We start from the raw sequence: 25,682 nt of genomic DNA, 5'->3' as shown, positions 1-25,682 counted from the left end.
CCAGGTTGAACTCCCCCGGGAGATGAATTGCACTCATGTCCAGGGCCCACTCCCACATACCGACCGCTAGGCTGCACAGAGGGGGACCTGGTGCCACCCTGCTTGTTGATGTAATACATGCTGGTGGAATTGTCAGTTTGAATGAGTATTGCCTTGCCCCTGATAAGAGGCAGAAAAGCTTTGAGAGCGAGCCAGATAGTTTTCAGCTCAAGCCAATTGATACAGGCCTTCTGGACCAGACTCCATGGACGCTGTGGTTGTCTAGGGTGGCGCCTCATCCTTCCAGAGAGGAGTCTGTGGTGCAGCTTGCTGGAAGGGCCTGCCTGTCGGCAGTTTGTAGTCCATGGACCAACAGACGAGGTTCTGGCAGAGAAAAAGAGGAATGCTGACAAGCTCTGCTTGGGAGCCTCGCTCCTGGTTCCATGAGGCTGCGAAGTGCAGCAGCAATTTCATCTTGAGCCTGGTGTGAGGTACTGCCAGTGGGAAAGCTGCCAAGATAACCAATAGATGCTGGTACCAACATGGCGGAGGTCACCTCTCTGCTGAGAAAATGACCCTTGATGGCTGTGATCTTGTCCTCCGAGGGGAAAACTCTGAGCTTGTGTCCCAGAAGAGGGCCAGAAAGTCAGGCTCTACGTAGGCTGCAGCAGAGACTTCTTGAGATTGATGGAAAATCCCAGTTCATGGAGTGTGTTCATAAGGAGGGAGGAAGTGTGCAGAACCACATCCAGGGATGTCGCCCTGACGAGCCAATCGTCCAGGTACGGGTTCACATGGGGACCTTGGGGCCCGAAAAGGGCTGCCACTGCATTAAAAGTCTGGTAAAGACCCTGGGGACTGAGTTGAGGCCGAAGGGTAGAACCTTTTATTGGAAGTGGAAGCCCATGATCCTGAACCATAGAAAGAACTGATGAGGCTTCCAGATTGGGGACGTGTTGATACACGTCCTTCAGATCCAGGCACATCCAGTCTCCCCTGCAGAGTGTCTCTGCAATCAGCGCTGGCGTAACTATCTTGAAGAGGGAGGGAGAGGTTCAGGGTGGAAAGGTTCAGGGTGGAAAGGTCCAACAACTTCAGGCCAGCATGGTTCTTTTGTATGGCGAAACTCCTTGGCAGTTTGGGAGCGGTTATTTTCTAGCTTCTCAACGGTGGACGAATGAAAAAGGTCGCCACCCTCGAATGGAAGGTCCAATATGCGTTCCTGGACGTCCAGGTTAAACTTGGTAGCCCGTAGCCAGGCCGTCGTCCTCATGTCCGTAGTGCTGCAAATGGCACAGCCTGAGGTGTCAATGTGCGCCACAGTGGACTCCGTGAGGTCCTGGGTCACCATTTTAGCTTCTGGCAACCCCGCCTTGAAACGTGCCCGGCTCTGCACTGGAAGGAAGTTAGCTATTTCTCGCCAAAGCCTCTGGTTAACAGCTGGAACATGACGTCTGAGTTGGATTGACGCAGGTGCAGTGAGGCCTTTGAATAAACCTTCTTACCATAAGCCTCCAAGATCTCCTCCTTGTCTAGAAGCGCCGAAGACGAGGTAGCCACGGACGACTGAGGCTTTAAGTAGAGTGACACTGCAGCGATCACCGAAGAGTGCGGTTGAGGGTGCGCCGACAGCAAGAGCGGATCCCCTTCCAGTTGCCTGTACTTGGCGTTGAGGAGCCAGTTGGTAGGCTGCGCTGGATGGGGTTTAAGCCATCCCTTTTTGGCCAAGACGACGTCCTTTTGCATCAGAATCCCCGTTCTAGCAGCGGGGCGTAGAGTGAGTATCACAGCCAGAACCCCCGCCTCTAGTTTTTCCACCTCGGGTTGTGGAAGCCCCAAGTACTCAGCCAAACTACAGCCGTTCATAAAAGGCCTTGGCAGATGACGTGTCGGAGTCCTCATCATCAGTGTCTGCCAGGGTGTCTGGCTGGTCCGGTACCGGTGGAGGAGTTCTGGGCACCAAAGGCTGCGGCGTGGGAACCGGATCCAGCGGCTGCTGAGGAGGCTGGCGTGGAACCACCTGAACTGTGGGAGCCGGAATTGAAGGACCTGACGTGGGCAGCAGGGGCCGGAGGCACTGGAGCCATAGGAGGAATGACTATAGGCACCGGCGGGAGCATGACCCTGATAACATCCAAAGGATGGTCCCCCATCTGAGGAGACCTCATGAGCATGAAGAAGTTTTAAAAAAACTTGTCCTTGCAGGCTGCTGGGGTGGTAGTTGAGGGTGGTAGTTGATACTGACGGAGTAGCAGGCGGCTGCTGGGGCCGGTGCGTCGTCTACCTCGCTGGTTGCAGGGTAAATCTGCCCTGCAACGAAGATGGATAAACTGTAGGCCACGTACCCAGTTGAGACCAGTCCCACCTTGGAGCACGTTCTCCCACCCGCTCCGCACCAGGGGGCGGTATCGGACAAGTGGCCATGGGGGCGGTATCAGACAAGTGGCCATCTTGTCTGGTGCAGCGGTCATTTTGTCGGGCTGCATGCCACATGCCAACGTCGTGGTGCTTGCCTCGCTGGGCCTGGCCTCCTCCAGGACTCTGGGCGGTGGAGCTAGAGGCCTACTTTGCACCTCAGGACGGGGCCTGGTAGGCGTACTGCCCTTGGCTGAGTTGCCGATAGTGCTGTGTATAGGCGCCCCCTCAGACATCTGTCCGGTACAAGGTCGTAGCCCCTCGGGTGGACACCCGGTAAAAGAACCTTGCGGTCCCTCAGCACTGTCCCCGGAAGGTTCCAACGACCCCTTGGCCTGGCGGCCGGTAGCTGAAGCAGCCTCAGTACTTGTGCTGGTGCGAGAACCTGACCAGTCCCTCCCCCTCTGACGTCTCCTTGGGAAGGAGTCACCCTTGCGGGGTGCGATGGAAAAAAGAGGCCCTCCCTTGGGCCTTGACGTCCTTCAAGACCTCTGGAGGCGACAATTCAAAGAGCTCCCTCCACAGAGCTAACCTGTTCTTCAGAGCGCGCGGTGTGAGCGCATCACATGAGATGCAGCCCTCCCAGCCGTAATCAGGGCCAACGCAGCAGAAGCAAAGAGTGTGGGGGGTCAGATGTAGGGAAGAGCCCTTCGCAGGCTGGACACCTGCTGAAGGCCGCAGAAGTCGACATGCGCTGAGGAGGAGCGTGGCGCCAGACAAATGAGTACCTGAATTAAGACCAAAAGACAGAAGACAGTATCCAGGGAAGAGTGCATGGAATTCCAAGGCCGAAGCCAAACCCAGAAGCGCTGGTGAAAGTGGTCCATTGCCGTCGACGCAGAAAAGGGGACTGGGGAGCGGTGGCGGTGGACGGAGTCAGGGGAGCGCATGTTCACAGGGCCGCACGCGCCTCTAAACTCAAAGGGGAAGAAGGTTTTTTCAGGTGAAAAAGGTTCTGTCTCCTGTCCCTAGCGAGGGATGCCCATACAGTATGGAGGAAAGGGGACGGGACGTAGGAGTATGCCAATGCTCATGATCTAATAATGTTGCAAGGTATTATTTAACTTTTACATAAAGGGGGTTAGTGGGACAGGCCTGTGCTCCATGGACAAAAGTGAAATTCAACAGCAACGTTCCCAAAAATACATATTTGTATTGAAGCTTTCTTTTGTGCCAAAAAGAAGATGGCCCGTGTGATGATTTGGTGCAAATATTCATTAAACCTATAATTTAAATATATATTCTTTCTGTACCCCAGCCTGATTCTTGGCTCATTGTTGGCACAGGGGGGAGGGATCTATGTGGATCCATATGAATCCTAAATAGGCCTAGCTTGGACTAGATAAATGTGTGGCACCTTCATTTGTAGGGAGGGGGAATCCCCATGTAAAGAGTGGTCTCTCAATATATATCGTTACAAGAAAACTGACCCTTGCAACTAGTGGGCCGGCGCAGCCTCGAGCCCGAATTTGGGCTTACAGGGGGCACTGCAGCCATTCACCAGATCGTAGACTGGAGCCCAGACCCAGAGAGATGCACCTTGCTGGAGACCGGAAAGACTGGCACCGAGGACTACAAGCGTTGCCAAAGTCAGATTGACATCCCATTGGAGTGTCAAGGCGTCCCCCAGAGCACCCAGACGATGAAATTCCCTGGAGCAGTACCACTTGCACTTGTTCACACTAGAAGCAAAGGGGTCCACCTGAGGAGTACCCCAATGGGGGAAAGGCCCTGTCCGGGGCTTTCAGAGCCACCAGAGATGCGACCTGCATCTACACGTCTTGATTGACTAACTGCTACCAACGACAACCACGCTACACTACTGATCAACCCGTGCAAAAAAAAAAAAAAAAAAAAACACCTGTCACTGTACACTCAGCCCTAGCAGTGCCTGACTGACTCCCCCTAACCAGAACCCCACCTGATGACTTGGTAAGCTCGAGCCCCTTCATGATTTCATCCCACTACCTCAAAGAAATCCATAGGCTGCCTGAGCCCATTGTTCCTCAGCCTACCTACATCTCTTTCACGCTTGCCTAGAACGTCCGACTGATTCAGTATTTTGCCATGCCGGCAAACACCCACCTACTACTACCATTGTTTGACTATCTGGCACTATACCCTTCACAATGTTCCTCATTAGCCTCCCGTTTTAGGGGCACTGCTGTCATACGTGTATCACGCAACTCACATTACAATAAGAGCTTACGTTGCCTTGTGTTTTGTCGTAAACTACATATTAAATCGCTATTGTGGTTTGCAGACCCGCATCTACCTCGTAACCTGCCTCATAGAGCTGGCCATGCCTTGAGTTTTAGTCTCAAAATGCTCATTAAATTGTTTGTAATCCCCCATGTACCTCGCACCCTAGCGGGAGCTTACTTCACCTTGAGTTGCTGTCCTGAATTACATATTAAATTGCTATTGTGATTTGCAGTCCCCCATGGACTTTGCTGAATTAAATTGTAATTGTAATCTACAGTCCCCTATGTACCTCGCAACTTGCAACCTAGCGCGAGCTTAGCGCGCCATGAGTTTTTGTCCTAAACTACATATGAAATCTTTTTTTATAGCTTTACGTTACGCAGAATCCCGTGCAGTGCCCTTAGGGACCACTACACACACTTAAGACTACAGGTGGCAATACAAGTTTTACCTTTGGTACAAGCCTGTACTACTATGTTAAATAGGGGTGTCACGGTATTAGTTTTACGACGGTACAATAACCTTCTTGCCAAATGACGGTATATCATGGTTATCGCGGTATAGCAGGTGGAGTTAACTAATCTTAAATATTTTCTAAAAGGTCATAAATTGTCAGATTTATCATCACAAACAAAACCAGGCATCCAGGGCCAGAATTGGGCTTTTCAACATACTTTCCACTGAAATGCCACCCCTTGCTTCCACCAAACGTGTGGAGAGGAGGAGGGGGGGCAGCGGGGGGTGCCCTGCTGCGACTGGCAAAGCAAACTGAATAGTTTTTCTTAAGTGGTCATTTAGGCTTTTAGCTCCCCCACTGGCGAAGATGAACATGTTGCCATCTTGATAACCTGCATGCCACAGATCAATGAAGTCTGATGGTAGTATACGCTTGTGCGCATACACACGCACGCACACTCTCTCTTTACGTTACAGCCTTTAGTTTACTTGCGGGCCAAAAGGTGTTCAGTAATCACGGACATGTTACCCTTTGGTATGGCAGCAGGGAATACCCACAGAGGTGACGAAATTTCGCAGTGTGACTTATTATATGTAAATTCAAAGATATAACCACGGAAATCCCCCATTGTCATATGTTTAGAAAACATCCATTATAAATATATAAACCCCAAAGCCGCCAACCCAAAGTAAACCCTTTTCCTTCTTGGCACTGTATTTATTCTTCCTATTGCTAACAGTGATTTTGTGTCAGGCACGTGTGGTTTATGGAATGGCATTAAAAACTGCTCCAACTGAAACTACTTGGCAGACGGCACATCCAACAGTGCAAGACCAAGACTGTGCAGCACTTGCTTACTGCAGCCTTTCCAAATCAGATTGAAAAGCTCACTTAACGGTATGAACGGTATACCGGTATAAACAATGTGACGGTTATTATTGTTCAATTAAGTGGTTCACGGTATCTTTAACGGTATACCGTAATACCGTTACATCCCTAATGTTAAAGTGGTAGCAGTAGCGGAGCCGCCAGGCTCATCTCAAGAGTATATGAGCAGTAGCAGAGATTACACAAAGGGACCACAATTACTGTGACTCAAGCACACACTGACTCGGTTTCAGGTAAAAAATGTAAGTTTATTTATTTTTAAACCAGTTGTTATAAACACAACACTTCTATTAATTTGAAAACCACACGTAAAATATACTTCAACTAACCAATTCACTTTGTACGGTATACTTCAAGGTAAGTACCCTGTGTGTTAGCGGACCGGTGTTCTGAAACAAAAGACGTTACCGGGAATAGACTTGTGATCACTTTTTGGCAGTAATGACAGTCCGGTCTTACTAAAGAAACGTGAATCCGCAGCAAGAAATGTTTCCGGGGCAAAAACACACTTAGCACCTGAGATACCCAGAGAGAGTTGGGGCAAAAATCATAGGCAATACTTTTGTCAAGGCAGACAGAATCAGAGAACACTCTTAGACAGAAATTCAAAAGTCAATAGGCCGGAGCCAGTGTCAAGCGGAACCGGGTTCCTGTTGTCGAGGATCACACAGTCATATAGTTCACGATTTGGCAGAGCCAGGAGTACTTAGATATTGTCAACAGAGGAAGCAAAAGTTATGAGAAGGAGGGAAGAGAAGGGCAAGCCTTGGAGACAAAGAAAAAGGGATTCACCCAAATTCCCTGAGCAGAACACAGAAGCTGGTGCCACAGCAGTTGTTCCTGGTAGTTTCCTGCAGACCCTCGGTTCCTGGAGCTTCGATCTGAAGGAGGACGTCTGGAGGGGTCTGCACCACACAGGGCTGAAGCCAGCAGCAGCAACAGTGAATAAAAGGCGCGCTCCTTAAAAACAGGAGAGGCTCTTCAGGTGGCTATCTGGACCACTACAGCAGTGTGCAGCGATTTCGACCACAAAGAGGATCCTCTGGCTCTAGAAAATTAGCTGGTTATCCCCACCAAGCTCAAGCGAAGACGACTTCGGACTGGATCTTCTCTTGTCGTCGAAGGGTAGATAGCTCAGGACTGCAGCAGGGCTTCACCAGGACGGGATAGTTGCAGCAGTCGACTTCTTCTCCGCTTCTCTTCGGTTCCTTGTAGGTCCAGTGGCGACTGACTTCCAGCCCAAGAGACCTGCCTTTTATGCGTAAATTCCCCATTCACACAGCCTGGCTGTCAATCACGCAGCAGGGGGGTTGTCCGGCCCGGACAACCACCTCAGCCAATCATGGCAAAGTGAGACTTCTGGGCAGAAGCCCGCCAAAAGACAGTGAACAAAGGAGGCAAACCTGGTTTGCCACGCAAAGTAAAACCCAAGAAGGACTTGAAAGAAATGGCGTATAAACCCAACCGGAGCCAAAAGAAAAAGCATTTGGTCAAGCGGGTTTAAGTTCGAGGCTAATAAAATAGCCTAAAACAATACCATGTTTATATAGCATAATCGCGGTAGCAAAGTTAGGGTAGATAACCACTGCCAACAGCCAAGTCTAAATGTTAAAAGAGAAACAATGCTCTAGGAGGTACAGTTAACAAGGGCTAACAATTAACCTGTACTGGATCTGTGGTTAAATGACTTAGTAAAGTTAATGGCAACTTTACCCTTTTCTGGGGGATCAGTCGTCAGCCTCAGAAATGGAGTTGTTAGGAAGTCTAAAAGACAACCCTGTGTCACTGCACTGAAGGTGCTGTTTAACACACAAAAGAATGGGGCTACTGAAGTGGTGTACTCCAGAGTCCACAATCACAAAAACAGATGAAATACACATGGCAAAACACAGGTAAGAGTGAAAAGAAAGGGGTACACTCTTACCAAGTGGAAAAGTAAACTCCAGAGATCCAGCAAAGCTGCTGGGGGACTCACTAGGTAAGGGAAATTAGCCATTGAATGAGAATTCTCCCCGACACTATTTGTTTTTACATTGTATCAATAACAGAACAGTAACATACATGATCAGACTTCAGTATTCGTTTCTGGTTATTTCCCCCTTAAACTTCCCAACTCCCCCCCCACCCCTTTTACTGCCTTGTACAGTTTTGGCTTTAGAAATGTGTTACAATACACTCTCCACTGTTCTTTCTTGTGTGACCCGAATAGCGTCTTCTCCTTTATCTTGATTAAACAGTGTCACCGTAACGACAATCCATTGTATAATGTCTGTTCCAAGTTCTTGTTTTTGTTACCCAAGTGCCTTCTCCCACACTCCTGCCTCTGCTGTTGCCCATTTCTTCAGGTCTTCCCACCATCTGTCAATACTTGGTTGCTTAGTGTCTTTCCACTTCCTAGCTATGCTGCGTTTGGCTAGTATATAAATTAGGTCTTTGATCATATTCGATCTTCACACTTCTCTTGAAGAGGCCTACCATGCATGCTCCCGGGAATTGGATATCAAGATGAATGCCTCCTTGGGAAACTATTTGCCACTCTACACCAAAATACCAGTACAACACAACATTCCCAAAACATGTGCATCAAGCCAGCATTCTCTTCTTTGCATTTTGGGCATTCCTGCCTGCCTGTCCCCTTGAATTTAGCAATTGCAGCTGGTGGAAGATATGCCCTTTGTGTAGTGTAGAGTTGAATTAATTGTAGTCTAGCGTTTCTAGAAACCTTTTTATGGTATAGAACTATAAAAATGTGCTCAATCAACGCATTATTAATGCGGCTTCTAATAGCAAAGAACTATTCGCCATCATCGGAGAATTAGAATCCCCCCCATCCCACTGCCTAGCCCAGCCACCACGAGTAAAGCATGGTGCACCACCATTCAGGATGCCCTAGCTTCCAAAGTTAACACCCTCCAAAACAAAATCGCCCAGCAAAGAAAACTAGCACATTCTGCAGAGCTTCCTCACATGACACAATTGGACACACCCGCCAACATACCGCTATTTCATTTCACGGCGGTAACCACGCCCCAAGTTCTAAAGACTATAGCCTCCCTGAAACCATCCAGCTGAAAAGGCGATAACTGCCCTGCTAAAATAGTTAAAGCATGCGCACCTTCACTTGCTCCCATCACTAAATTCATTAATGCGTCCTTTAGCACAAATTCCATTCCTGCTAACATAAAAGCAGCATGGGTCACACCCCCTCCTTAAAACAAAAACCCACACTAGACCCCACTACCCCACCAACTACAGACAAATCGCCATGGTGCCCCTTGTTAGGGAGAATTCTCTCTTTAGGCTGAATTTCCTAACCTAGTGAGTTCCCCAGCAGCTTTGCTGGATTTCTGGAGTTTGTTTTTTTCTCCTGCCAAGAGTGAGACTCTTTTCCTCCCACTCTTGGACATGATTTATGGTGTTCCTTTGACTGTTAATGTGTTTTATGGGCTATGGGGTCATTTACTCCATAGGGTCCCATGTGTTTTTACTATGTGTGTTACACAGCACCCTCCGTGCAGTAACACAGGGGTGTCATAGTGACACCCCACCATAGACTCCATACCCTGGGACTGACTACTGTCTCCCAGGGCATGTAAAGTCACCATTGGCTTTACTAGTCCCAAATTATTAACAGAAAATAGTACAAACCATCATATTGTGGACGTACTGGTCGGGGCAATTCGATTGCCCCGGGGTCTGTTAGTCGAGGGGGCAGCGTCCGTCCCCCCTGATCGAGTTTTGGCTGGTGGCAGTGGAAACTACTTTTTATATTCCACCACGAATATTTCCCTATGGGATTTTCCCATTGTTCGAGGCTACCAACTTTAATTATTTAATTCTCATAGCCTCGAACATACTGTCGGTTTATTTAATTAATATTAATTCGCCGGTTGGTATTTTTTGCCAGGACTCGATTCTAAAATGGCGTTTGTGTTCTCTTCTGTGACTCCAACCCAAGTCAAGCCCTTTGTTCCACTTGTTGGCGGGCTTCTCCAAAGATGCCTCCAAAAGTGGTGCCACTCTGTCTGGGTACCACAGGGGGTGCGGGAGGGGGTTTAGGCACCCTGGACTGAGTTACCTTGGTAACTCAAGTTGCACTCTTGTGTGATTGGCCCAAGTGGTGAGCCGGCCGGCTCACCACTTAGCATGTTTGATTGACAGCTAGGCTGAGTGAATGGGGGTATGCTGCATAAAAGCAGGGCTTTGGGGACTGGAACTTCAGAAGTCGCCACAGGACCCGAGAATCCGACGAGGGAGAAGCTGAGCCGACCTACCACGACGACACCACCGGTGGAGCCCTGCGGAACAGACTCACCACTTCCTGACGACAGAGAAGATCTCCCGGCTGGAGAGGCTTCTTCCCCTGACTGGTGGGCACAACCAGTTTACCTTCTTTCTTCGCACCCCAGACCGGTTTGTGGTCGAACTGCCCGTGCCAAGCACCCCGGCGGCCGGATAGCCACTCACCACTGAACCGCGAATCAACGGACCGCTCCTTGTACCTGAGAAATTCCGCGGCTGGTTTCTTCCCTGGCAGTGTAACGGACTCCCGTCTTCCTCCCCGACGAGATCCTCTCTTCCCCCGGACGAAGCACCGACTTGCATCCGCTGCCAGGTACAACTGTCCCCCGCTGGAGTATTCTCACCACTTTAAGGTACCGTGTCCGCCAGGCCTCCCTTTCTAAAGATTGCTACAAGGTAATAATAACCCCTTAACCTTCTGGACTTGGCCGGCCGCCTTGACCATCTAACTGGTCCCTTTCTTTGGTCCAACTCCTTTTTGAACCGTTACAAGACTTTTGTGCACTGCAACCGTGTGACCTTGGACACATTTCATTTTGATCCTCTTAAAGCGGATCCGGCCTACTGACTCTGAATTCACGGTGTTACTTTGCCTTCCTCTCTTGTGTGTTTGTGAAAAAGTGTTGGGATCTGTTTAAATTTATTCTCTGCTTTTCTCTACCTTTTAAAAACCAACTATTAGAGTGCCATCTACGTTAAGCGCTCACCGCTGTCTGAAAATAAGTGGGGCTTTACTTAAGACTTGTCCAATATTCTTTTAAGGGAGTGTATATCTTTTAGTGACCGTGTTTTTGAATTGCTTACTATTAGTGCCTGTGTGTTTTTCTAGATGTGGTTTTAAATAAATAATTATCTCTCTTTTACGCCAAGCCCTGGTCACTGTTTACTTGTTCTACTGTGTTCTCTTGACCTATTGTGAATACTCTGTATACTGCCTAACTCTTCTTGAGGGAAGTCTGACTGCTCAGCCACAGCTACCAAGTGAATCTGTGTGCTACAGACTGCTACCCAGTGAGTTTACTGCCAAACAAATCTTTTGCAGTGGTCCCAGAGGGAACTGCACAGGTTTCTAGCTAACACTCCTCCTACTTAAAATCATGGACAAAATTGTCTACACACAAATTCAATCCCATCTTGAGAATAATCACCTGCTAGGGGATAGACAATCAGGTTTCCACCCTAGGCACAGAACTAGGACGGCCCTATTGGATCTAAAAATCAGATGGATACCATCAGAGACTCAGGTAACCTCTGCATCCTATTACTATTGGACTTATCTGCGGCATTTGATCTTGTGGATCACAGTAAGCTATGCCTCACTCTAGCAAACAACTTCCATTTCTCAAAACAAGCAACCACTTGGATTAAATCTTTCCTGTCAGACCGCACATCCAGAGTAGTCATACTGCTGATCCCATAGCATTCCCACAAGGATCCTGCTTATCGCCCCCCCCCTCTACAATGCCTATACCAAATTGCTCTTCTCTGCCCTTGATGCCATGGGAGTAATACACACCAATTTTCGCTGATACAGATACTTATCCCCATCACAGGCAATCTTGAACAGGACACCATCTGCATAAACAAAAATATGAGATTCTTATAGTTTGCACTCGCGCCCACCTGCACAAATTACACCCACAATACACTACCATAGTCATAGATGGCACTCCTATCACCATCTTGAACCAAGTTAAAACCTTAGGGGTTTACCTCGATTCCAACCTCACCACGGGTAAACACATTAACGGCCTTGCCTCCTCCACTGCCCACACATTCAAACGTATTCCCCTAAGCCGACCCTTCCTCACACCCCAAAATCGCATTACGCTATCAAGAGCTCTCATTCTGGCAAAATTAGACTATTGCAATGTACTCCTCCTAGGGACCTTAAAGATAAACAAACTGCAATTACTGCAGAACAAGGCCCTGAGAGCAGCACTGTGTATAAACAGAAGGGAACACATCCCTAAATAAAGGAGAGGCACATTGGCTGCCTATTCCTGCCAGAATACTACATAAGACTCACTATCACACACAAATGTGTCACCTTCAAGGTACCCATTTACCTCAACCACTGCTTCACACGCAAAACCTCACCCAGAACTCTCAGATCCAACGCCAACACTCACCCACTCATTCCTCGATTCAAGACCACTAGAACAAGTAACTCCAGTTTCACTGTAGCAGCACCTAGAATTTGGAACTCCTTCCCTCCCAACATCTGCAACAAACCCTCCCTTCCACACTTCAAAAAACTGCTCAAAACCTGGCTTTTTAATAAATACTAAGTACATTGCCTGTCTGTCTGTTCTCCTAGTGCCCCCCTGAGCGCCCCCCCCCCGGATCAGACTTCTGTACCCAACTACCACATGCTTTTGCCTAGTAATTAACGTTTCTGGCAAGCTCCTCAATATATCCATTAAGTCCTGGAAGTAATCTCTATGTAACCAATAATCTAAGTTTATCTGCATATCCATCAAGAGTTGAAAGTTATCTTTATAATCTATATTCTCAAGTATGTGGTAAGTAATCTTGTAACCTACGCCGTGATACCTCAGGGTCTGGGCATATAACCAAATGCAATAAATAAATAAATACTGTACCATTCTTTGTCTTCGAACGCTTTTCCCAATTCTGTTTCCCCATCTTCCCCTGCCCTTCAATTCTAACCACAAGTTGCCATCTATCAGTACCTTGTAAATTCTGAAAATGGCACGTCCTCCCTCTGTTTATCAATGTTTCTATGTCTTCACACTATTGACACTTCCATGATAGCCAGCCACCTCCACTTTATTGCGCTTATCACAGTCCTGTGTAACAGAAATGGACCCTTATGTATACCCGTAACATCTTGTAGTTCTGTGAATTCCATCAACCTATTTTCGTTTCTCAGGTCTCCTATCGTCGCAATGCCACAAGACTCCCACTGTGCTCGCACTCTTGCCCTATATCCATGCGTATCTGCCATTACCGCTGCTACAGCAGTCTGGAGTGAGATTGGGTCTTCAAGTCACATGGTTATGCAGGTCCTCCGCCATATCTGGATTCCCAACTTCACTAAATAAGGGTGATTGTGCGGTTCCCTAGAGGGAGTCAAGATCAAGTCTCTGAGATATAGTCTTTGGTTTCTTTCGTGGGGTCATCCGCCATCCATTGTACTACTTATTGCAACTGGCTTGCCAGAAAGTACAACTCAAAATTTGGCATCTTCAATCCCCCTTGCGCGTATGGCCTTTGGAATACATTTAATGCAACTCTACGCCTCCCTCCTTGACATAGGAAGCCCATGCATATTTTCTCTAGTTCTAGAAAAAATATTTTGGGAAGGTTATACGGGACATTCCCAAAACAATGCACAAGCCTTGGAAGTTACACCATTTTAATAATTGTCTGTATGTGGAGGGGGAAGTACAATTTTGTATGTGTATTTACCCTCTCCAGGACTTCTGTCTATTTACCAGGGTATGCCTCTGCACCACTAGGTCGTCATTATTGAATTTATTATGATGGCTCTGTTCACATTGGGTCAAATGCTGCTTGTGATGCCCTGTATGTTTAGAAGGATCTGTTTCAGCCCCTCATGTTCAATTTTCTTAAATATGCATTGATGGCTCAGTCTTATCAGGCTGTGTATGATGTAGCTACAGCTACACGTCTGGCTTCACCCTCTTATCTTGACCTCCCTTGGAGGGTACAGGGTATGGAGCAGTTTTACCTTTTACTAGGCTCTTGGGTTATGTGCTTGATCCATCGTCCCACGCCCGTGGCCTGTGCCTTCCCCTAGGGCTAGTTGGAGGGGGAGGCGTGTGTACTGGTCTGGCGCTCGGGCAGACTTCCCTGCTGCACCGGCACCACCTTCTTTGTGTAGGGTATGGGCTTGGCAAGGCACGTACAGCAGGCAGTTTATCTTTCTATGGAGATTCGCAGACGGATCTCCTGCCTCCCCCACTCCTTACTGCACTGTCTTGAGCTCCTCTTACTGCCTGTCCCACTGTTTAAAGTATTGTAACTTGCCTCCCATTGCACTATGGCAGCTCTCCGCCTGCTGCTTTTATTGCCATGAGCACTTCCTCACTCTATTATTTGGTACTTCTGCTATCCGCTCACCAGCTGCCTCAGTCTATGATCTGGGTGGGCAGTCTCCCCTTACAGATCTCCAGAATCTGCCTGCAACCTTCCCTCAGTGCTGGTCGCAGAGACTCCTCTTCCTTCAGGTCCACACTGCACTTCGCCATCCCCGCTCCGTCGTCTTCGAGTCTGCCGGCTTGGGTCTTCTGAGTAGCCGCGGCAGGACCGCGGCTCCAGGTTTATGTCTTCCTTCTCCGCCGTACATTCCCTGCTGTGTGGGGTATATTGGGCTCGCTAGCCTTCCCAGACGTCCCCTGTCCCTTCTCACATCTATCGTGCCTGCTGCTCTTCTCCAGCCGGCGCCACGTTGCATGCCACCATTTTCCGCAGTCCTGTTTCGTTAGATGGATATTCAGCGTATCTCGTCAGCCCAGGCTTTCAAGTTAATTCGCCGACCTCGCCGACGTTCTTTGTGCTGGCAACTTTTGATTTTCAAATTTTATTTTGCTGTTTTTAAGGCATATCTATTCACGGATCCGCAGGAGCTTCAACGTCCACATCTGTTTTACATGGCTGTTGGCCACGCCCCCTTACATATTAAATTGTTAGTGTACCTAGCAACTATCACCCCAGTGCGAGCTTACCTCGCCATGAGTTTTTGTCCTAAATTACATATTAAATTACTATTTGTGATTTGCAGTCGCCCATGTACTTCGCAACCTGTATCAGAGCTTACCACGCCTTGAGTTTCAGGCCCAAACTGCACATCTAATTGTTACTGCTGTTTGCAGTCTCCCCCACCCCCCCCCCATGTACCTCACAACCTGCATCACAGCGCTAGCTTACCACGCACAGAGCTTCTGTCCCAAATGTAGATTTAATTGTAATTGTTGTCTGCAATCCCATGCCACCTAAGCATTTAGCAACCCGAATTCTAGCGCCAGCACACCTTAGCACTAGTGTGTACCTTAATTTGCACAGCAAACTATTATCGGTGCCAGCAGACTCCCGCCACCTAGGTAACTCGCTAAATATCACAGGCACTCCTGGCAACTATCTTATCTACTACTCGCAGACTTGCGCCACTTGCACTCCACATAACTGACCTGGCAACCACACCGGTATCCACCATGCTGCCCAAGCTTCCAGACTCCTCCATCTCACCGACCCGCTTCTTACCCCCTCTCATTGAGCATCACGTTAATCTGTATCACTTCAACCTGAAACTCCAGCAACATAATTCCAACACACACCGGATAGAATCCACTGGAAGAAAGCAACTCCTTACCATTTTAAGCCAACCTGCCCCCAACACTCCGGCCTATATAAATCACAGACAACCTAGGTTCTCCAGTAAGCTCCATAACCACCAGTCCACAACCTCCATTCTATCCATCTCCTGGAGGAACCTTCATCTGAGTTCCAGACCCCATCTATGCACGCGCCACAGCTAATAGCCACCCAGAGGTTACAAAACCATGACCCTCAAACCAGACAGGCAAGTGGTCTATGGGATGCATTGAGCCTAAGTGAATTTCAGAAAGCCATCTACCCTGCAACAACCACAAAACACCTAACACCAAGCAACCGCCCATTGCCATCTCTCATATGAAAGGGCCCTTTATCCAGGGTGCACTCATCAACACCAGATCATTACTAGCCCACGCGCTCGACATCCAGACCGGATCAAAACCAATGACCTTGACTTCCTGGCAATCACAAACGTGGCTCCATGGAGCATCAGGCCCAGCCCTCTCGCTTGCTAATCCGGACAACTACTACATACATAGGACCGACAGGCCCACTGTTAGGCAGAATCCTGTGCAGTGCCCTTAGGGACCACTACACACAATTAAGACTACAGGTGGCAATACAAGTTTTACCTTTGGTACAAGCCTGTACTACTATGTCAGAGTGGTAGCAGTGGCGGAGCAGCCAGGCTTACCTCAAGAGTATATGAGCAGTAGCAGAGATTACACAAAGGGACCAAAATTACTGTGACTCAAGCAAACACTGACTCAAGGTTTCAGGTAAAAAATACAAGTACATTTATTTTTTAGCCATTCGCTATAAACACGACACTTCTAATAAACTCAAATAAAAACCCCACTTTAAATACACTACAGCTAAACAATTCACTTTGTACAGTAAGTCTCAAGTTAAGTACCCTGTGTTGAATGAACCGGTGTTACGAACAAAACACGTTATCGTGAATACGACTGCGATCACTTTTTGACAGTTCGGTCTACTAAATAAACGCGTATCCGTGACATGAAATGCTACCGGGGAAAAACACACTTAGCACCCGAGATACCCAGAGGGAGTTGGAGGCAAAAATCACGGGCAATATTTTGGTTAAGCAGGCAGAATCAAGAAACACTCAAGACAGGAATTCAAAAGTCAAAGGGCCGGAGCCAGAGTCGGAAGACACCAGGGCCTGTTGCCTAAGATCACACAGTCAGATAGTTCACGATTCAACGTAGCCAAATGTACTTTGATATTGTCAATGTTCGGAAGCAAAAGTTATAAGAAGAAGGGAAGACAAGGGCAAGCCTTGGAAATGAAGAAAAGGGATTCACCCAGTTTCCACAAGCAGAACACAGTACCTTGTTCCAATGGTGCAGCTGGTGCCATGGCAGTTGTTCCTGTTGGTTTCCCGCAGACCCACGATTCCTGGAGCTTCGTTGTGAAGGACGACGTCTGAAGGGGGTCTGCATCACACAGGGATGAAGCTGGCAGCAGCGACGAGGAATAAAAGGTGCGCTCCTTAAAAACAGGGGAGGCTCTTCAGGTGGCTATCCGGACCACTACAGCAGCGTGCAGAGATTTCGACCAAGGAAGAGGATCCTCTGGCTGTGGAAGATGAGCTGGTTATCCCCACCAAGCTCAAGGGAAGAAGATTCCAGACTGGATCTTCTCTGAGTCGTTGAAGGGAAGATAGCTCAGGACTGCAGCAGGGCTTCACCGGGACGGGGTAGTTGCAGCAGCCGTCGTTCTCTCCACTTCTCTTCAGTTCCTTGTAATTCCAGTGGCGACTCTGACTTCTAGCCCAAGAGACCTGCCTTTTATGCGAAAAACCCCCATTCACACAGCCTGGCTGTCAATCACCCAGCAGGGGGGTTGTCCAGCCCGGTCAACTACCCTGGCCAATCATGACAAAGTGCGACTTGGGTTTCCTAGGATACCCTGTGCAGGGGGTGACTACACCCCTCCCTCACATTCAGCCCACCTAGACACCCAGGCGCCTTGAGGAGGGCTTCTGAGCAGAAGCCCGCCAAAAGACGTGAACAAAGAAGGCAAATCTAGTTTGCCACGCAAAGTAAAACACAAGAAGGACTTTAACAAAAAGAAATGTTGAATAAACCCAACCGGAGACAAAAGAAAGACTATTTGGTCAAGCGGGTTTATGTTCGAGGCTAATATAATAACCAAGAACAGTACCACGTTTATCTAATATAATCGCGGTAGAAAAGTTAGGGTAGATACCACTGCCACCAGCCAAGTCTAAATGTTAAAAGAGCAAAACAATGCTCTAGGAGGTACAGATAAAAAGGGATACGAATTAAGCCTTTCCAGTACTCCATGGAAGATGGGGTGTACTGGATCTGTGGTAGATTAAGTAAAGTTAATGGTAACTTTACCCTTTTCTCGGAGACGGTAGTCGCCTCAGAAATGGAGTCAAGGGAAGTCTCAAAGACAACCCTGTGCCACGGCACTGAAGGTGCTGTGTGACACAAAAAGAAGAGGGCTACTGAAGTGGTGTACTTCAGAGTCCACAATCACAAAAACAGGTGGAAACACATAGCACAACACAGGTAAGAGTGGGGAAAAAGCTCTCACTCTTAAGTCCAGCAAAGCTGCTGGTGGACTCACTAGGTGAGGGAAATTAGCCATAGATGAGAATTCTCCCTAACATCCACTAATAAAGGGGGTGGAGTAGCCATTATCGCCAAGAATAGTATCATCATCTGGGCATCACCAAACCGAACTTTCCCAACAGGGGAACTAATGTCAATCAAAATGACCATCTCTCCCACAATCACACTGAATATACACCTGATCTACAGGCCTCCCAGACAAATATCGTCCTTTGCGGACGACATAGCTGAACTCCTGTCCACCAAACTACGACCAATACCCATAACCTTTCTAGGTGACTTCAACCTGGGCTTCAACGACCCTAAAGATAATCCTGCATGATCCGTAGCCAACACCATCTCCTCACTAGGCTTCATGCAACGCACACATAACCCTACACATAAAGCCTGTAACCTAGCACCATCCCCTCCAACTCCCATTGTCCTTGGTCGGACCATCACATAATCACCTTCAAAATAGGCAAGAATGCAGGAATTGACACTACTCCTCCTCAGGCTCCCGCCCCATTCACCAGAAATTCACGAAAGATCACAGCCAATAACATCCTTCTGCTTCTCCGCAGCATCACAACTCTCCACGACTCGCAAGCTTATGACCCTTCTGCCTTAGTCGACCTGTAAAACCAAACCTTACAGCCATCGACAAAGCAGCGCCCATCACTTTACTGAAAGCCAAACCTCGTACACACCTAGCCTGAAAGCCCTTCCGCAAATCGAACGGAACAGCTGAATCGAACTGGAAAACATTTCGATCATCTCGGAATAAAGAAGCCTTTGTTACAGCCTCGAATAACTACAAGCAGGCAATCCTGCATGCTAAAAGTACCACCTACAACGAGAGAATCTCAAACGCTAAATCTAAATCCAAAGAACACTTCTCCATCTTGAGAGAACCGAGTCCCCAGTTACACCTCCAGCATTCAAAAAGCCCCAACAGACAAAATCCCCCTTCTGCAAACCAAAATCCAAGGAAAAAGAACAAGCCTCAAGCTAACTCATCCGACTCCCAGCCCCATCACCCACAAACCTGACAGACTTTTCGAATCCTCTCCAATATCCACCAATGAAACCAAAAACATTATTTCTATCCTTAAACCGTAAGATGTCAGGGGGATACATGCCCGGCCTCACTAATCAAAGAATGCGCATCTGATCTGATTCCATTCATCACCAGTTTGATTAATGCGTCCTTCAAAAGTGCCTCTGTCCCTACTAATCTCAAAGATGCCTGGATACTCACTATTAAAAAAACTACTTTAGACCCCAATACACCGACCAACTACAGCCATATAACGACAGTACCCTATCTAAAAATATTGGACAGGGCAGCTTCCCTCCAGATTCCGCACTACTTGGAAACCAATAATCTCCTTGGCATCCGCAATCTGGCTTCTACCTAAAACACAGGAGTGAAACTGCTCTACTTGACCTTAAGATACAAATGGATGCGCTAAAAGACAATGGCAATCTCTGCAGCGTTCGACTTAGTCAATCACAGTATACTTTGCAACCATCTCGCCGTAGCAGCACACTTCTCAATCCTCTGGATAAAATCGTTCCTCACAGACAACCATGAGAGTTTTCTTACTGCTCTCAGCAACAGCACCTGCCCCGGTCACCTGCGGTGTACCAAGGTTGTCTCCCCGACCTTCTATAACATTCACAAAACCTCAATTTGACTGTCTTGACGAACTGGGTGTCACCTACACTAACTATGCAGATGACACCGAGAACCTCATACCGATCACTGGCTCCTATGACACATACTCCGAGTCATTAAACAGAATCTACCAGACAATCCAAGTTTGGATGGCCCTACATGGGCTATGCCTAAATGACGACAAGACGGAACTCCTCCTCTTAGGCTCCCAACACCAACTCCACAAACTACCCAACTCCTTCAAATCATTCAACATAGCTAGTAACACCATTTAAGTATCTAATGAAGTGAAAACCCTCGGCTTCTACCTGGACTCGTCTTTAACTCTGACTCGACAAGTCAAAGCCACTGCTTCCGCGGCAGCCTATACATATGAGCTCATCACTGCCTGTAGACCATTCTTATCACCCGACAGCTGCATTACCTTAGCTAGAGCACTTATATTGTCTAGACTATTGCAATGTCCTTTACACAGGCACTAGGACACAATTCTAATGGAGAAATTTCACTACTATGGAGCGAGTGCCGCCTCCAAACGCCCTTCCACCTCTGTGGTCCTATTCAATCAGCACCTTCTTCCCTCCTTCGGACTGATAAAGAAGATTCACTATGTCCTGCACCTTTTTTTTCAACCTTGATGGATGTCTCGCACTCCCTTTCCAACAGTCTGATGACGCAAACATTATTTCTCTGCTCCCGGTTCTCTAGATCATCAGGTTTTAGGGCCACCTCCTCCCTGAGCTCCAAATCCATCATCCAGACATCTAATTGCATCTCCACCAAGTCTGCATTCATCTGGTTTTGTTCTAGTCGCTCATCTTCCCTTCTGTCTTCTCCACTTGGCCTCGCAATTCCGAGATTGAGGTCTGAATGCCAGGGCGAAAGGCTCTTATTTCGGCCATTACACCCGCAATGTCCTTCTTGATCATGGCCCCTTCCATGATCTGCTCAATGGCAGCTGCCCCGGTCCCAGTTTCCTCCCGTCTCTGGTATTTTTTGGAGGGATGCAATTCCTCCTGCCCCTTCTCTCTGGGCACGGTCCACTTTGCTGTCATTCTTCAACGGGGCAGGCCTTCGACCCGTTGTGTCTTCCTCTTTTCCTTGATGCCAGGCTGACAGCTCACCAAGACCTCCCCCTCTATTTGTGTGTCAGGGACCTCACACTCTTCCCCTGACCCCACCGGCCTGCTGTGTCAACCCGTCCTTTGTGGGTCGGCCTCCTCTTGACACTTCACCATATGGGGGGCACTAGGCACTCTCCCCTTGCCAGGCTGGAAAGAGCTGCCACCCAGAACCTGCTCCTCGTCTGCTTTGTCAAATGCTCTGCTGTTGTTGCCCCAGCTGGCTCTCCGGGCAATCCCAATGCCACCTCATTGGGAGTAGCTTCAAGACTCTTGGCAGTGTGGTATGCTCTCCTATGGGGTATTCGGCCACTGCTATGCCTGCTCAAAGAGGGCTTCACGGTGTAGTGGCTTCCCCCGCCGCACTAGTGGCTGTCACCATGGTGTCCCTTGTTCATGTGGCCTCGCTCCCCTGCTTGGCTTACCCCTGGCTGGAGCACCCGGCTCCTGTGACATCGGGCCTCTCCATGTATTCCCCGGGCTGCAGCCCTCTCACCTTGCTCTATGTGGTTGCTGCTGTAAGCAGGCAACATTCTGGAGTGCTATGCAGGGCTGGGGCTCTGCAACCTACTCTGAAATTACGCTCTGCACCTTTCTCTGGGCTGCAGTCACTTTTCCGAGCCTGGCAAGATCCAGGGCCCTGCTACATGTCGGACCTCTGAAGCTGCCTCCCTGCTGAACTGTCACCATGGCAGGCCTCTGCTGTCACTTTTCAGCACCAACACTGTGCTCACTTCAGGCTGCTGATCCATGGCACCTGCTGCTGCTCGTTACCGACCTGGGGGCTCCACTTGCACAAGTCTGGGGTCCACACACCCTGCACCACAGTATCTCTGGCAGCTGTGCACAGTTCCAGCTGGATCAGGTTGCGGTAGAAGCTCACTGTCAGCCCATATATTCCAGCAGGTGCCGGAGCAGAAATTCAGGCGGCCATCACCGTCTGCGCCCCTTAGAGGTCTCCAGTTATGGCTTTTTCATCTGTGCGGGGAGCCCAGTTCATAGGTTGTGAGCATGTAGTCGCTCACTGTACTATGCCATTGTCTTTACCTGTTGCCAAGTGCAGGCCTTTCAAAACTGGGCAGAGATCACCCTTATTGCTTACTCCTGCAACCTGGCACAAGGTATCTCACTGTGTTTGTTTCCTGGTCATACTGTGACTGATCCAAGTTTGTCTCTTAACAATACGTGCAGATCTCCCACAATCCATAAGGGCACACACAGAAGGAAGGCCCAGGACTTTAGTATCTAGCTGCGCTTTTGGTTTTAAGATCTTCCCTATGCAAGTCTTTTTACTGCTGGTAAATCCCTCTGAGGTGCCTGCAGAAATTAATGACCGTTATGGTCACACATTGCTTACTCAAATCAGGGTCAAGCCAAGGGTTGAAGGGTGCCCTATAGCTCCTACACTAAGGCCACATCTCTGTGGAAAGTGTCCTGGTGGAGGCAAGCTTTCCACTGCTCCAGAGTCCCATTCCGGTCTCGAAACGGAATTAGGGATATGACAATCGCAATACAACAGTACAAACATTTTTAAAGAAGGGGGAGTTGGTTTTCCTTCTGAAATCAGGAGGTGGCAAAGGACAGGAGATTTTAAAAGCATAAAAAGGACAGACTTCTCAATCCAAGTGTGGTACTGGGATTTTGCAGACAAGAATAATTGAGGTCTAACAGAACAATCCCATTTGTCCACCATCCTCAGGGCTAAAGCTCTAGACATCCATATTTCAAGTGCACCCATACAAGCCCTGAAGCTAATAAATGATCTTAACTGAACAGATTACCATATGGCTAACTGTTGAAGACCCTGGTATTATGTACTTGTTGTGTTTATCTTGAGACAAAGCCTGCAGTCTTCTATGCAGTGTCACCAAAAGCATCCAGTATGCGCTGGTGTCTATACCTAGTTGAATGCCATACATTTGCAGAAAAATAAAAACCTTATCGAACACAAATGACCTAAAAGGTGAACAAAGGATTTTGTGAAGAGGGTTACCTATGGCGAGGCCACTCCAGAAAAGTCTGCTTTTATGGCAATGATAATAGTGTAAACAGGGGAGAAAAAAATAAAAGCAGGCAGAGGAAAGTTTCCCCTTTATGCCAATAAAACCAAAGAGGACACGTTATACTAGCTCATTCAGCACCAAGCTTAGAAAGGAATAGAGCCTGCAGAGACTTTCAAAGCACTGTAAAATAGACACCTGGGTTATATGCTTTGGAAGTGCCCCAAGAAACAGCTAGCTTTTATCGACTAACACAGATCAAGATTCGAACTAAAGAAAAGGACTTGGGAACAATTAATCAAAGCAGTCCGAATGGATTTTTCTGCTATTAAGCACAACATTTGTGTTTTAGTTGCTATACACAGCGTTAACAGCACATGATTTCAATTAAGATCTGCAGCTCATTTCATTGCTTTTCTAATTTACTGTCAAGTCAGTGTTTAAACAGTATTTATTCAAACAAAACAATTGTCTAACACCTTTACGGTGTTCACAAGAAAAAACAAAGTTAAATACCTGAAGAAGTTCTAGTTCTGCTTTCATCTTGTATTTCCTCCAGGATGACTGAATCACACGTGCCGCTCTGGTTTCTTTACGAAGATCTAGAAGTCGTGCACAGAGGAAGCACAGATACGTAATAACCACCTGTGAGAACAAACGAGGCAGGGCAAGAAGTGAAGACCAAGTTTATTGATACATATATGTTGACGGCAAAAAGCGATTACAGCTTTGAAATATTACAAAAATAATCGCAGGCATTCCTATATATTGTGCCATGCATCCAAATTGTTGATTGTCAAATTTCACTGCAGCCACCTTACTTTTGAAAGCTTTTATAAAAAGGGGCAAGTTGGGGACATTTAACACTAGGCTTCATACTGGAATCGCAGCACAGATGGGTAACAGATTTTTTTGTTTTCATTTGATGAAAACGAGAATAGGTTAAATGCATGAAATAATTTCTTAATAGGATACCTTTCCCTCCGTCGGCATTCCACCCAGGGTTTTATCTGGCAGAGAAAAAAAACTGAGCGACTGCTTTTATGGGACAAATTAGTCACACATTTTATTTTGCTGCTAAAATTAAACTTTGTACCAGTAGTCCTTTTTGCCCTTTTTTCCAGGCTCCTGGATTATCTAGAGTCAAGAACATCATCAAAATCTTGATTGCCAAGGAGACTGAAGCATGTCTGGAGTCGCTTGCAATCTTGTACGAAGGGGATGTGACCAAGCAGTTTGGGGTTGACTGTTAAGGAGATTCATCAGTTTTATACTTAAACCCCTCTCCTTGTGACATCCCCATTGTCTTTTGCTGGACGTCTGGACCTTTTTCTTATTCTCCTGAATAAGGGGAGTCTTTTCCCCACATTCATTCTTTTTGCTCGGACCGTTGGAACCCTGTTCATTGTGTTTTTATGAAGCCATGCTTTCCTCTATACCTTTTTAAAAAGGCATCTTTGTTTCACTTTTGCAGCGCACAGCACCCTATGTGCAGTGTTCCTGGGAGTCTTTAGGTTCTCCTTTTTATATTATTTTATTTCTCCTTAAGAACTACTGGTTAAGGTTAGAAGGATACTCTTTATCCTCCTTAGCCTTTCCTTTTGAGAGATCAGCACACATCGGTATACACGCATTTCGCCGACCTATTTTTGGTCGTGGTACTTTTCATCGCCGGATTTTACATCGCCAGAAACCCCGTTTAATTTTTATTTTGGGGGGTGTTTTGTTGGGGTATTATTATAATAGTAAGGGGGTGGTCTGTGGGGGGGGAACCCCCCCCCCCCCCCAGAATAAAAAAAAAAAAAACAGTTTCTGGCGATGTAAAATCCGGCGATGAAGTACCACGACCAAAAATAGGTCGGCGAAATCACGTAGAACCCACACATCACCCTATGTGGAGTGCTGAGGGGTTACCTAGTATCCCCTTTCTCTCTGCTCCTTTGACAGGTCTGTTACAGTAACAACTCTATAGTTCTGGCTGGCAGTGGACTTGTTCTACCGACCTTTGTGCTATTCTTGCACGCAGGCTGGATTCACAGCTGCGGCTATGCACAGAAGGGTCACCTTTGTTTCAACATGATGGCTCCTTTCTTTTTTAGCCATTTCTTGTGTGGTTCTTTCTGGGTCCTTCTACCATCCTAGAAGGGAGAGGCCATGATTTGAGTTTTGTCTTCGGGGGGGGGGGGGGGCACTTTGTGTAGCCCATTGAGGCTCCAGTGTGTCTGCGAGGACAGGAAGCATGGGAGGATCGCGAAACTCTGCTATCCTTTGTCTTCTGGTGTGCCTCAAAAGAACCATTTCCCACTGGGGGGTTTGGAGGGGGGGGGGTTGACTGCAGGGAGAGTTTGCAGAGGATGAGTGGTACATCCTAATAAAAGGGGATGTTCCTGGGGCAGAAGGCAACTCAACCACTGAAACAGAAGACTACCAGAGACACCTGCAGCCCCTTCCAGCAACCACAAGGAGAACAATGCTGTCCTGACCCCGTTTTTGAATTGACAGAGGAGCCCCGAAGGACAACTCCTTCCCTTTCGCTGGTGGGACCAACTCGCCATAAGATGACCTGCAGAACGATCCATACCCCGATGTGCTGTGACCTACCTGGGCTGCAAACCGTAATACCATGAGACCTCCGACCCAGGTGCAGTGCATAGTCTTCCCCTGAACTAATCCTTCCAGAACTTTGGTGAGCACCAGTTTGACCTC

The 25,682-nt window shown here is 47.8% G+C and overlaps 1 protein-coding gene across 2 annotated transcripts in view; it reads right to left on the bottom strand.

Moving 5' to 3' along the window:
* Positions 1–25,682, bottom strand: part of ASPM (assembly factor for spindle microtubules) — a 1,022,684-nt gene that overhangs the window by 477,537 nt on the left and 519,465 nt on the right. For both annotated transcript variants that reach the window (XM_069641523.1, XM_069641524.1), the window contains exon 17: positions 23,493–23,621. In XM_069641523.1, the coding sequence (XP_069497624.1) occupies positions 23,493–23,621 (129 nt within the window). The remainder of the gene's footprint in view (positions 1–23,492; positions 23,622–25,682) is intronic.

This window comes from Ambystoma mexicanum, chromosome 1q (genome assembly GCF_040938575.1).
Source record: "Ambystoma mexicanum isolate Mex_15411 chromosome 1q, UKY_AmexF1_1, whole genome shotgun sequence".
NCBI lineage: Eukaryota > Metazoa > Chordata > Amphibia > Caudata > Ambystomatidae > Ambystoma > Ambystoma mexicanum.
Note: the sequence above shows the minus strand (reverse complement) of the source record. Positions and strands in the feature narration are given on the sequence as shown.